Source organism: Saccopteryx bilineata, chromosome 4 (assembly GCF_036850765.1).
Source record: "Saccopteryx bilineata isolate mSacBil1 chromosome 4, mSacBil1_pri_phased_curated, whole genome shotgun sequence".
Classification (NCBI taxonomy): domain Eukaryota; kingdom Metazoa; phylum Chordata; class Mammalia; order Chiroptera; family Emballonuridae; genus Saccopteryx; species Saccopteryx bilineata.
Window position 1 is genome coordinate 155,578,109 of NC_089493.1, and position 13,445 is coordinate 155,591,553.

Here is a 13,445-nt window from a genome sequence, read left to right on the forward strand (position 1 = left end):
CTGGAGCTGCTGTCAGAAACACCAGCCTACTCTTTCTTACCTGGATGCCTGCTGTGTGCTTGGCCAAGGGCCAGTGCACATATGTTAGAGCCACCCTTCTGCTCTGCCCTTGAAGCAGAAAATGTGGACAAAGATGAGACTGGTGATACTGGGAGTTAGTAGCAGAGGTACATGGGGACCAGCCATGTGGACATCAGGGAGGGTTCTCTGAAGGTACCCTTGAGCCAGGCCTTGAAAGAGACATTTCAGCTAGGGACAGAGGGATTAGGAGAGCATTCTATTCCATAGTATTCCACTTATGCAAAGGTGGGGGGGGGGGGAACGCAGGTGACAGCCTACTAACCACAAATCTGTCTTGGACTTCAGAGACCTGTCATTCCATAATTTCCCAATGACCTCAGCCCATTCCCTCCCCTGCCTTGGGTTGCCCTGTAACCACCATAAGGATTTTTTCATTACCTCTGGGCTGGATTCCCTGTGCCATAGAGGCCACAGGAAGTTCTGGGTTCGAGTCCCAGCCTGGTCACTTAATGGTGGCTTTCCATAGGCCCTTTCCTTGTCTGGAAAGATGTGATAACCATTGCTTCACAAGGTGGCTATGAAAAACCACTGAAGAAGCTTCCAGTCACCCTCCCTTGAAGGCCTAGGTCACTGACAAGAGTGGTTGCTGGGTGCCAAGCTGAGTTATCTCAAGGGCAGCCAGAAGGTTCCAGGCACCAATTTGACAGATGAGAGTCCCAAGTCTTGATGGTGTGTGGAGGGTGCACTACACTCCTCTATTAAATTGAAGGAAATGGGGCAAGGAGAGGCCCTTGTTGGGGTCTTCTAGCTGGTGAGTGGCTGTTGCAGGGTGAAGGAAGCCAACTGAAGATGGAGTTGGGTCTGGCCCATGAGGTTGGGAGGTTGGGATCCAAGATGTATTTGTTCCTCTGCTCCAGGCTCTGGGTGGGAGGGAAGTTAGGAGGAATCGGCACACAGAAGCTGAAGCCCAGCTCTGGGCAGGTGTGAGTGCCAGGTGGACAGGTGGGAGGACTGCAATGGGTCCAGACCTCCCACCAAACTCCCCTGCCCATGGTAGGCATCCAGAAAACTTCTTAGCTAGGGCTCGGCTTACCTTAAAGCTCACTGCACCGCTGGCAGAGGAAGCTCCCAGAATCACTTTCCAACAATCCTCCAAGCATACCTCCTGCCCGCCTAGCTCTGAGGTGGAAGCTGGGGACTCAAGAGAAGGCCCTAGCCAGCTTGGAGGTCAGCCTGGTAGGGAGGCAGTGGGCCCCAGTGTGAGCAGAGGGGCTAGGGAGGGGAGGCCATTTGGCCACAAAAGGTGTGAGAATTGGTGTTCTCCAGGACACAGGACCAGATGTACTTGGGTGGTCTTAGTAGTTTTGAGTGGCTGAAGATGGGGTGGAATGAGGGAGTTGCTGGAGCCAAGGTTAGTGATACATGGCCATACAGGGTGTTGAAAGCTGTTAAAGATGTAGGACCTCGCCTGACCAGGTGGTGGCGCAGTGGATAGAGCGTTGGACTGGGATGCGGAAGGACCCAGGTTCGAGACCCCGAGGTCGCCAGCTTGAGCGCGGGCTCATCTGGCTTGAGCAAAGAGCTCACCAGCTTGGACCCAAGGTCGCTGGCTCCAGCAGGGGGTTACTCGGTCTGCTGAAGGCCCACAGTCAAGGCACATGTGAGAAAGCAATCAATGAACAACTAAGAAGTCGCAACGCGCAACGAGAAACTGATGATTGATGCTTCTCATCTCTCTCTGTTCCTGTCTGTCTGTCCCTGTCTATCTCTGCCTCTGGAAAAAAAAAAAAAAGATGTAGGGCCTCATCTGGAAGGCAGCAGAAGGGTGTCTACCCAGCGTGTACAAAAGTGCCCCAAATTTCCTTTGGGAAATCCCCACTCAGTCCATGTGGTTTAGAGGGGGCCCAGCTTACACATACACCATACATCTAGAGCTGTGTGACTCAGGTGAATCTGTTAGGAGTCTTTGGTTGCAAGTTAGAAAGTGGTATTTATTTCTTTGTTAGTTTAAAAAGAGACTTGGAGGGAGCTGACAGGAAGAACCACAGTGGGGCAGGTCCAAGGTCATAGTCATACACCTCGTTCTCATCAGGGCCCAACTCCCATAAGGAAGATGCTACATCCATGTTTATGTCTGCACTGCTGAGCCCAACTCCAAAGCCAAGGAGTCTGAATAACCAGAAACCTGACCACTGTGCATCAGGAGAGCAGAACACTTGGGTTCATAGATCCACTACAATGATATCCCTGAGAGGCGATTTCCCCTAATGAAACGGTACCCAGTTAAGAGGCTAGTAGACAGCCAGGTTCAGGTTCAGCCTAGACAGTGGTACCCTCACTCGTGCTCACTTTTGTTGTTGGGGATGAGCAGGGTCCATGGAGGCCAGTGCTGTGGGTCCAGCACTAGGTTCTCCTCCTGCTACTTACTTCTAAGTGGGCATGTGCTGATGTAGGCTTGCTGGAGACACAGTGGGACAGTGGGAGGGGCCTTGATTTCACGAGTCGGCGCCACATTGGGCTACCTGCCTGCTCCAACCCCTGCCCACGGCGTGTGAGCAGTGCCTGTCAGTATGCACTAGGGCCTGGGTGTGCGTGTGTTCTCTCGGCCGGAGCTGTGTGTGTGTGTGTGTGTGTGTGTGTATCAGGGGTCTGGAACTCAGATGCTTGGCTGAACAATCCGTGTTCTCGGGCGATTATGTGCACTTATTTGGCTGCGTGTGCTCAACCCAGACAGCCTGCTGCCAGAAGGTGTGCTGCGTGGCGAGCGCATTCCCTGTGCGCAGGAAGCCCAGTGCGGCAGGTGGGTGCGGGTCCTTCAGCCTTTGGCTCGCAAGACTGTCTCCTCCGCCGCTAGACGCGCGGGGCAGGGGCCCTCTGCTGGCGGCCGCGCGCGCGCACGCCGGACTCAGGACGCGCTGTGAACGCGCCCGTGCGCGCGCCCCGCGGCTCCAGCCCCTCGCTCGGAGGCGCCTTCGCTGCCACAGTCAGCTCCCCAGGGCAGACGTCGTCTCTCTCCCGGCCGTGGGCTGTGTCCGCGGTGCCGGCACCGCTCTCCCGGAGCCAGGAGGACAAACTCGAGGAGGATGCCTGGGCCCGTGAGTACCGCGGCGGCGGCAGGAAGCTGGCGGGCACCGAGTGCGGGCAGAAGATGATCTTGGGGCCAGCCCCTTCCCGCGGGCGGCCTCACGACCCGGCCGCGGGTCGCCGCCCCGGACCCCCGCCCCGGCCAGCCCCTCCCCCAGCCTCTACCGCAGGGAGGGAGAGAGGAGAGGGAGGGCGCCAGAGAGTCAGGGAGCCGGAGCAGCCACCGGTTCGCTTGGAAACGGTTGCCACAGCAACGGGGTTGCGCTCCCCGGCAACGCGGCTGCGGGGCGATGATGCCCCCTTCCAGCCCTCCCCCACCCCACGAGGGGCCGCAGCCTCAGGGTGCAGGGGGAGAGGGGATGAGGATACTCCTCCTCTCGCGGTGGGGGGAACTTCGCCCCTCTGGCGGGTCTGGGTGTGCCTGCCTCCACAGTCCGTCGAAGGTGGGGGTGGGGGGTGAGCGCCCCGTGGGCACAATCTGGCGCCCACGTGGCTGCGGTCGTCGCAGCAGGCCTTCTGGGTGACTGCAAACGTGGGGGCGCCCTGGCCTGCCATGGCAGGAGGAGGCATGGAGGCCGGGTCTAGGGTCTGTGCCCACCCCACCCCCACCGCCCCTACCACCACCTACCTTTGAAATGGTCCAACCCGAGTTAGGGTTCCCAGAGAAGATGTTCCTCAGGAAAGGAAAGAAGCTTGCATCCCTCATCTTAATGACCAGGGTATGTGTCGAAGGGGACTTGGGCCGGTGGTGGGTCTCTGCTCCGTGTTCCAAGCCTTTACTTTCCAGGGAGGGGTGGGAGCAGCGTGGGCAGGGCCAGAGGAAAGGACATTGCTGACCCGGGAAGCTGAAACCCGGACCAGATGGGAGCATCCCAGTCCATTGTCTGGATCACAAGTGTCCCTTTCTTGTCTGATAACAAAGCCCAGACTGTGCTGGGTGGCATGCAGGTTGGCTGGCAGGCTGGCCAGTGCCACATAGAGATGCCCTGACCTCCAGGGGAGCTCCTCTGGGAGCAGAATGACAGTGGAATCAGAGGAAATGACCTCTGGCTCCCCTCCCAACCTCCCCTCAGCGACAGTGTACTGGGGAGAGAAATGGCCCTCCAGCCAGCTCTCCTGGGCCTGACTCAGCAAATACCAGCCGCCCCTATTGACCGCAAGCCTTGACCACAACCACCACCCTTGGCTTTCCTTTTCCATCAAGGGAGGTGTCCTGGGCACCAGAGGTGACCATTACCCTAGGCATTTGAGACCTTGACATAGATGCCCTTAATGGGTAGTGCCCTATGTCAGGTCCAAGTCTCCCTCTCACAGACAACAGTGCTTTGGGATTATTCACAGGCCTCTTTCATTCTCTTCCTGTTCTGTGTGAGACCTGGGTGAAGACTCTGCATCCATTCATTATTCCTAATCCTTACAATAGTTGTGCAAGGTAAGTTTATTATCACCATTGTAGAATTGAAGACTCCTGAGGCTCAGGGATGTAGTGACTTGCCCAAGGTCACACAACCTGTCAGTGTGGAGCTGGCCCTGTTAGCATAGCTCCTCTGCCTGCTACCCATCTCTTGTGAGCCAGGTAGGAAAGACCTGTAGGGCCTTCTAGAAGAGCATTCTTAACCTTCTTTCACATTCCTCCAGTGAGTAAATGCCATTTTTCCAGCCTTGTACACCTTTCCTTCCAGAAAAATCAGCCAGATTCTTGCTCCCCCAGATGCTCTATGGGACTCTTCTACTGCTGGGTTGCCTCCCTCTCTTTCTTCTTCCATTTTCTCTCTCTGGGGGAATACCAAGCCTTGGGGTCTGCCTCAGTCCACTGGGAAATTCTGAGGTCCTAGTCATTAGTTTATGGCCTGATCAGCTTGTAGCATGGCTGTAGGGAAGGAATTTAGCAAAGAATGGCCCATGTGGTGCTGGCCCCCATGCCTGCTCAGTCTAGCTCAGTGGTTGGAGAGCAAATGCCTCCAGGGCCCAGGAGACAATGGAATGAGTGAGGGGTGCCAGGGAGCTACTTGGCTGCAGTCAATGTCAACATTTGAAAATATGGACTAGGTATGACCAGATTGTCCAGCTTTCAAGATGACTCAGAAATCCAGACTTGTATGTAAAAACTCCTGGTTTTTAAATGTTGGCAACTAATTAGACTATTTTAAAAATTGATTGTGGGTCAACAAAACACATCGATGAACCATGTCCATCCTGCAAGTTATGGGCTGAGACCTCGGTCCACAGTAAAGTGACAGTACTTTTTGTAGACCACCCCCAGGCTTATGTAGATGTAGCACCATGATCTAGTTTCCACATTTCAGCCTCTTGAGGCTGCAAGAAGCTGGCATTTGGTTTGTCATATGTAGCTGCATACACCAGTCTTGAAGTATTTTCACCTTCCTCGTCAGTTTTGTTCCTCGCTTGCACTGCCAGGCATGTTTCATCATCCCTATCTTACAGGTGAAGTTTTCAGTTCAGGCATGAGAATAGCTGGGATCAGGTCACACAGCCCCAGCAGGGCAGGGCAGGGCAGAAGCAGAATTTGAATTCAGGGCTCTCCCTTTAGTGCTTTGTGTGTTATGCTAGGCTGCCTCTCAGAATAGGGGATCCTCCTCCTCACCCTTTACCCTCACAGTGTGGCCAACTCCCTTGAAGGGAGAGATCCCAGTACAGTAGATATTAACACAAAGTAAGGCCTCTGGGCCCACAAGCCCCCTGAGGCCCTAGTCTCTGTTGTCCTGTTTGCTGTTCCCCAAGCCTGGGGTTCCTGGCCTCTTGCCAGGGTTGGGGCACAGAGTTGCTACCCACAGGTAAGGGTGCCAAGCCAGTACCTTGGCCTAGCTGGAAAGGAGACTCTGCCAGCTCCACACCTGGCTGACTTTGGCAGCTAGGACAGTTCCCATCATCTCTCTCTAGCCTGAGTTCATCTGTCTTAGTGTAGGAGGAGTGTAAAAATGTCACCAGTGCCTTCCTAAAATGCCCTTCTTGCCAGGACAGTGGACTTGCAGTCACTGGGCTTCACAATGTGGGCCTGAGTCAGACTCGGCTCCTTGTCTGTAGGATGGGGCTGGCAGCAGCCACCTCCTGGGTGTCACTGAGACACGAAATGGAAAGAGGCATGGCACACAGGACAGGTTAGCAACCGCTTTTTTTTTTTTTACTATAAAAAAATTTTTAATTTAAATTTTAATTTATTGGGGTTGCATTGGTTAATAAAAATTATGTAGGTTTCTATAATACAGCATCTGTACATTGTATTGTGTGCTCACACCCAAAGTCTAGTCTCTTCTGTCAGCACTTGTCCCCCTTTGCCTGCCCCTCCCCCCCGCAGCCCCTTTCTTCCACCTCAGCCTCACTCCTCGCACCCTCCGGCCTCCCTCCTCTGGCCTCTGGGCTGAGTCCCTGTCCTTTCACTTCACCAGTAGCTCTGGCGTCACAAGCAGGGAAACTCCTGACTGGAAAACCAACTGCCTTGGGTTCCTGTGCTCACCCCAGAGGCCCTGACCAGTAGTGCCTCCATGTAGTGTTTTTCTTTTATTCACACAGATGCATGGTCCTCAACTTGCTCATAAAACACCCTGTTAGGGACAAGAGCTGGTGATGGCTTCTCTCTCAGTGATATTTTGGTGAATGGCTGACATCTCCCAGGAATGAATGGGATGCAGACCCAGCTCCTGAGGTAGTCCTTGTTCCTATGGCTAAGAGACAAAATAGGTAACTGGACACCTCCAGTCACTCCTTCAACAAGTGGGTATTGAGCTACTGTGTGCCAGGTGATCAAGACGTTGCAGCGTCTGGTGTTGGACACCAGCCACTAGAGAACACTGTGATATCATTGGGTTTCTCATCTGGCCAGGGCAGGGGGAGGGGGTGGTCTCTCAGGGCTCACTTGTTCAGGGAAGTGACAGGTGAGGCTGCGAGGGTGAGTAGTGGGAGCTGGGGCAAGAGTAGCGAGGCTGTGCTGCAGGCCTCTCGGGGAGAGCAAGCAGGACTTTAGGCAGTGTGGAATGGAAACACGGAGCCCGGAGAGGCAGGGCTGAAGAGGCTTTGGCAGGAGCTCATCTCAGAGGCCATGGTCTAGGTCAGTGGTTCTCAAAGTGTGCTCCCTCAACCAGCAGTACCAGCACTTGCTGGGGATTTGTTAGAAATGCAAACTCTCAGGCCCTATCCCAGACCTGGTGTGGAGCCCAGAACTTTGTTTTAACAAGCCCTCCACGCGGCTCTGATACTTACTCCAGTTTGAGAGGCTCCCATCTAACTGTGTGAAAGAGCTGGGCAGTGGAAGGTTGCTAGAGGGTTCAGGCCAGAGAGGGCCTAGAGAAAATGGGGACTGTGGAAAGTAGGTAGGCTGAGCACAGAAGTAGAGAGTGGTGGCGACCATGGTAAGTGATGCTGGTGGCCTGGCCAAGGCAGTCGCAGTGGGACCGAAGTAACTAGACAGGTTAGAGTGTCATCCCAGCATGCTGAGGTTGCGGGTATGGTCCCTAGTAAGGGCACATGCAGGAATCAACCAATGACAGCATGAATGAGTAGAACAATTCAGTATTTTTCTTTCTCTCTGTCTGCCTTCCTCTCTCTCTCTCAAGTCAGGTTTTTTAAATGTACCTCCAGAAATTAAGGCATACTACAGTGAGGATAGAAACAACGAGATCTGGTAGCTGGATTGACTGGTGGGCACTTTGCTCAGATAAACAATCCAGTAGCAGGTCTTTGGGGTCTGAGGCTGGGGAGCTGGGGTTCTTCATGTGTAGGTGCCTGCAGGGGTACACAGGCTCAAAAGGAGAAATCTAGGTAACTTTGGTAAAAAACTGTAGAAATGATCCCTGAAAATAGTCTTTCTAGGTGACCTTGGGTGTCGCTTATTATCTTTGAGCCAAGTGTTCTCATCAGTCAAATGGGAAAAATGCTAACAGTTCTCAGGATGATTGTAAGAATGACCTGTGGTATATACAGCCTTGGGTGGGAGCACCTTGGAGACACACTCATCTCTGCATCCCCAGCTCAGAAGACTCCGAAAGCACTAACATTTGTTGAGCATCCATGGATTAGCTCAATCTTAACCACGGTCATGAGGTGGAGATTGAGGCAACATAGAGTTTAAGAAACTCTACACCTTGCCTGACCAGGTGGTTGCACAGTGGATAGAGCATTGGACTGGGATGCGGAGGATCCAGGTTTGAAACCCCGAGTCGCCAGCTTGAGCGCAGGCTCATCTGGTTTGAGCAAGGGGTCACTTGGTCTGCTATAGCCCCCTGCTCAAGGCACATATGAGAAGACAATCAATGAGAAACTAAGGTGCCGCAACGAAGAACTGATGCTTCTCATCTCTCTCCCTTCCGGTCTGTCTGTCCCTATCTGTCCTTCTCTCTTTCTCAAAGAAACTCTACACCCTGGCTGTCTCTACACCTTTGTCTCCCTGCTGTGTTTCCAGTGAGTTTGTAGCCTCAGAAAATGTACAAAGCAGTATGCCTCACAAATTCTACGAATATTAAATAAAGATGGAATCCTAAAAAAGCATTCAAATAACCCACAAAAAGGTAAGAGAAGAGAAAGAGGAAACAAACAGAAAAATTATAAAATGGCAGACTTAAGGATGAGTTGGTCTGAAAGTACCACTCCTAGCACAGCCAGAGTCGGACAGAGAGCAGGTGTTTGCTATGATGGTCTGGAGGGCTGGGGAAGGGGAGTGGCTGTGTAGGAGGCTACAGCAGGATCTGCTGGAAGCAATGACAGAGGCCCAAGGAACAAAGAGACAGCTCCTTTGGGAGCCCTTGAGCAAGTTGGCTTGGTCAAGAAGTGAATTTGGAAAGCCCTGCACAAATGTCCTGATAATGATGTATTGAGCACCTACTGCGGGTTAGATGAGATGGACCGAGCAACTCCTGTGGGCCAAATACTGGATATGAGGCAGGCAGGCCTTAGGCAGGGTCCTACCCACTCAGACTGAGCATTGGTGCCAGTGTGGGGTCAGAGGGCCAGCTCAGCTGTGAGACTTCCTCTCTTGGACACACAGTAGCCTAGTCTAAAATGGAGCAGTGGTTCCTGCCTCCTGGCTGAGGGGCCACAGTAGCACTCATCTAGTCTTGGATGTAGCCTGCCCTAGTCTGCTGTAATGCCCAGCAAGCTACACTGGGCCCCTGAGGGCATGGCCTCTGTCCTTTTTCTTTCTTCTTTCTTTTCTTTCTTTCTTTCTTTCTTTCTTTCTTTCTTTCTTTCTTTCTTTCTTTCTTTCTTTCTTTCTTTCTTCTTTCTCTCTCTCTCTCTCTTTCTTCCTTTCTCCCTTCCTTCCTTCCTTCCTTTCTCCCTTCCTTCCTTCCTTCCTTCCTTCCTTCCTTCCTTCCTTCCTTCCTTCCTTCCTTCCTTCCTTTCTTTCCTTCCTTCCTTCCTTCTTTCTTTCTTTCTTTTCTGAAGAAGGAAAGGGGGAGAGACAGACAGACTCCCGCATGCGCCCAACCGGGATCCACCTGGCACGCCCACCAGGGGCCACGCTCTGCCCCTCTGGGGCGTCACTCTGCCGCGACCAGAGCCACTCTAGCGCCTGGGGCAGAGGCCAAGGAGCCATCCCCAGCGCCCGGGCCATCTTTGCTCCAGTGGAGCCTTGGCTGCGGGAGGGGAAGAGAAAGACAGAGAGGAAGGGGGGGGGGTGGAGAAGCAAATGGGCGCTTCTCCTATGTGCCCTGGCCGGGAATCGAACCCGGGTCCCCCGTACGCCAGGCCGACGCTCTACCGCTGAGCCAACCGGCCAGGGCCTCTGTCCTTTTTCTTGGTTAACCCTGAAGCTGCCATCCCATTGCTCTTCCACCCTGTAGCCTTTTCCCACTCTTAAGCTGAGGGCTGGTGGCCAGAAGGGCCAGGGCCTTGGTGGGAAGGAATAGAAAAGCATGTTTTGGCTACAGGCTTGCCAGTATCCCCATAGCTGCCAAGTTGTCATGCACCAGAGCTCGCGTGCATCAGGCTTTTTATGTACAGCACAGTTGTCATATAAGGGGAGGTGTTTTCTTAGCTCCCCCCTTATTAACTGTGTGACCTGGGGCAAGTTCATTTCCCTCTCTGAGCTGGTCTCCTCACCTATCAAACGGACCTGCCAGTAAGAAAGTGGTATTGAAGATCACGCAGGCTGCTGCATGGAAAGGGCCTAGAACAAGGCCTGACACACAGTAGACAGTCCTTGGCTGGTATTTCTAATTCAATTAAACATCATCTCCAGCCCTAGAAGTGCCTTTTCTGACCCAGAGCCTTTCCTGCTCTGCAGGTTAAATAAGGGGCCCCCAGTTACAGCCAACTTCCTCAGAGCATTCCTGAAAATTCCTGTGGGCTCAGGAAAAGGAGAACAACAGATTTAATTAACTCCCAGTGACTGGCAGCATCGTGTTTTTATCTGGGCTGCGTCTCCATGGCAGCGTCATGGCAGGGTTGTAGAAGGGGTGGGTGGAGCTATTGTTCCTGCCTTTGTCTGTTCTAGAACGCAGACCAGGAGAAAGGGACTAGTGCACAGGCACGGAGTGGCATATGGCACAAGGCAGTCAAGTAGTCAGACAGGAGACCTCAGGAGTGACCTGTGGCCTGGCTTCCCCCTAGTTTGCTGCCAGACCGGTCTGAGATAGCTTGATGTGGAGCCCTCAGCTTGGGGCTCAGGCCACCTAGGTCCCCAGATGTGTATGTATGTGTGCCTTGGACATACTAAAGGTAGGGGTATCCATGGGGTTCCCAGAAGAGACCACAAAGTAGCTTGGGCAGCAGTACTCTTCCACCCTAGGCTAGGGTTTTGTGGCCAGGCTTGGATTCAGATGATAGCACTACCAGCTGCCATCTTCATGGCTGATTCTTCCCCTTCTTTATCTGTAAAATGGGAATATTTCCAGTTACCCCAAAGAATTGTATATGAAAGCCCCTGGGAATAAGGCATTCAAGAAGGGCTCATTTCTGTTGTGGGGGTGGTGAACAGTCGCTTGCCACCTGTCACTGTTCAGTCAGGAGTCCCTCCTACGTACCTCTTAGGATGCCAGGTTCCCCTCTCAACGCTGGCTGTGGTGGGGAGTTGGAAGGAGAGGTGCCTATCTGGAGCGCTGTGGAACAAGGTGGTACCAAAGAGGAGTACTCTTCCTCCCTATGCAGAAGGGGAAAGGTATTGAGGGGCAGCAAGCTGGCGGCCTGGAGCTAGAAGGGCAGGGGTGGAGCTGTGCAGGGGTAGGAGGCAAGGGAACTGGGATCTGGCGGGTAGAGGCGCCTAGAGGAAAGGAAGAGAGGGAAAGCCCACGCTAGGCTAGCGTTTGGCGCAAAGGCAGGTGACAGGCAGTAGCAGCCGGAACCACCTGCCCAAGCTCCTCTACAAGAGTGACAACTTGGGAGGCCGTGGTGCGAGCTGGGATGTTCCATGCTTTGGGCAGCTAGGGGTGGGAGTGGGTACAAGACCTAGAGCACTAGGGGCTGCTAGGCACACACACAGAGCTGAGGCTGGGCGCCGGTGGCTGCTTGTGGGGTTCTATAAGGCTCCCCACCGCCAAGCAACCATGGCGAGGTTCCTGTACAGCACCCACGAGCCTCGAAACCCTTGTCCGACCTGTGCCGGTGGAATGCGGGTTGTGAATCTTCCTTCTGCAGAGGCTGAGTTTGGCCTTCGCGCGCCCCCTGCCGGCCCGCCTGGAGTCCCCTCAGCTCAGCCGCAGCAGCGAAATCTCTGATCCGGGAAAACCCTACCAGGGAAACCTCGGGCATGGCGTCACCCTCGGTGACTCCACCGGGTCCCCGGGGAGTGCGGGGGTTCCGGCAAAGGAGGCTTTCCTCGGACTGCACAGGGCACGAGCGCGGTCTGGGAAGTCGTCGGGGGCTGCAGCGCGCCTTCACCATGCTGTGTCTGTCCTATAGGTCCTGCGCAGCCCTGGGTGAGGCCCGCGCGCGCGCGCCGCCGGCGCCATGGGAAGGAGCGAGCACCGATGCTGCTGCGCCCCGCCGGCGCGCGCACGACTTGAGCCCTGCCGCGGGCAGCCCCCGGCCGCAGGTTCCCGAGTGACGCTGGCGGCGCCTGAGAGCGTGGCGCGGGCCCGGGGCCACGTAGAAGAGCCCAGTGTCCAGTGAAGCAGCCGAGGACTCGCCGCCCTCGCCGCCGCCATGGTTATGTCCCAGGGCACCTACACGTTCCTAACGTGCTTCGCTGGTTTCTGGCTCATCTGGGGGCTCATCGTCCTACTCTGCTGCTTCTGCAGCTTCCTCCGCCGCCGCCTCAAACGGCGCCAGGAGGAGCGACTGCGTGAGCAGAACCTGCGTGCCCTCGAGCTGGAGCCCCTTGAGCTCGAAGGCAGCCTGGCAGGGAGCCCCCCGGGCCTCGCGCCGCCGCCGCCGCCGCCACCTCCGCACCGCGGCCGCCTTGAGGCGCCGGCACACGCGCACCAGCACGTGCATGTGCACCCGCTGCTGCATCACGGGCCCACACAACCTCACGCGCACCCGCACGCACACCACCACGCACTACCGCACCCGCCGCCTCACCTCTCGGTACCGCCGCGTCCCTGGAGCTACCCGCGCCAAGGTAAGTGCCGGCCTGCCGGAGGCGACCGGGGTGGGCGGGCCCTCGGTCGCGGGCAGGCTCAAGGCTGACTCGTCTATCTTCCACTGGACACTCCCCAGCCTAGGAGGGAGCGGGCTGGGGCTGGGGTTGGCGGCTGGCCAGGGTTTCTGCGGGAGGCTGGGAACAGACAGGTGGCCTCAAGCCTTCGGGCCGCTTCCCACTCCGCAGCGGAATCGGACATGTCCAAGCCACCATGCTACGAAGAGGCGGTGCTGATGGCCGAGCCGCCGCCGCCCTACAGCGAGGTGCTCACGGACACGCGCGGCCTCTACCGTAAGATCGTCACACCCTTTTTGAGCCGCCGCGACAGCGCCGAGAAACAGGAGCAGCCGCCGCCCAGCTACAAGCCGCTCTTCCTGGACAGAGGCTACACGTCGGCGCTGCACCTGCCTAGCGGCCCGCGGCCCGGGGCCCCCTGTCCTGCACTCTGCCTGCAGGCAGACCGCGGCCGCCGAGTCTTCCCCAGCTGGACCGACTCGGAGCTTAGCAGCCGTGAGCCACTAGAACATGGAGCTTGGCGTTTGCCGGTTTCCATCCCCTTATTCGGGAGGACTACAGCTGTATAGAGAGGTGCCTGGTGACTCGGGCCCCAACAGCGGACTTTCTGGTCTGACTGGGGCTTTTTAAATGCTTCCCTTGGACTGCGGGGGTGGAGGGTGGGAGGGGTTTCTTACCCTGTTTGTTACATTTTGAGGATAATAAAGGTGTGTGATCTGGTTTGGTACAAGCAGAGGGGACACCCACTGCTTGCGTCCAAGGTTCTAGTGGCCATGTGTGCCTGAACCTTGGT

The 13,445-nt window shown here is 55.5% G+C and overlaps 1 protein-coding gene across 1 annotated transcript; it reads left to right on the forward strand.

Annotated features, from left to right (window-relative positions):
- The first annotated feature begins 2,353 nt into the window (after positions 1-2,353).
- PRR7 (proline rich 7, synaptic) lies at positions 2,354-13,297 on the forward strand. The gene is made up of 3 exons (XM_066272333.1): positions 2,354-3,116; positions 11,956-12,616; positions 12,824-13,297. The coding sequence occupies exons 2-3, from the start codon at positions 12,199-12,201 to the stop codon at positions 13,219-13,221; spliced, it is 816 nt and encodes a 271-aa protein (XP_066128430.1). The 5' UTR covers positions 2,354-3,116; positions 11,956-12,198; the 3' UTR covers positions 13,222-13,297.
- The last annotated feature ends 148 nt before the right edge of the window (positions 13,298-13,445 follow it).

Bases quoted from the DNA above. Each gene is read 5' to 3' on its own strand.
- PRR7 (XM_066272333.1), top strand. From the start codon at position 12,199: ATGGTTATGTCCCAGGGCACCTACACGTTCCTAACGTGCTTCGCTGGT. The intron at 12,617-12,823 runs GTAAGTGCCGGC...CCCACTCCGCAG, and splicing joins CTGGAGCTACCCGCGCCAAG to CGGAATCGGACATGTCCAAG.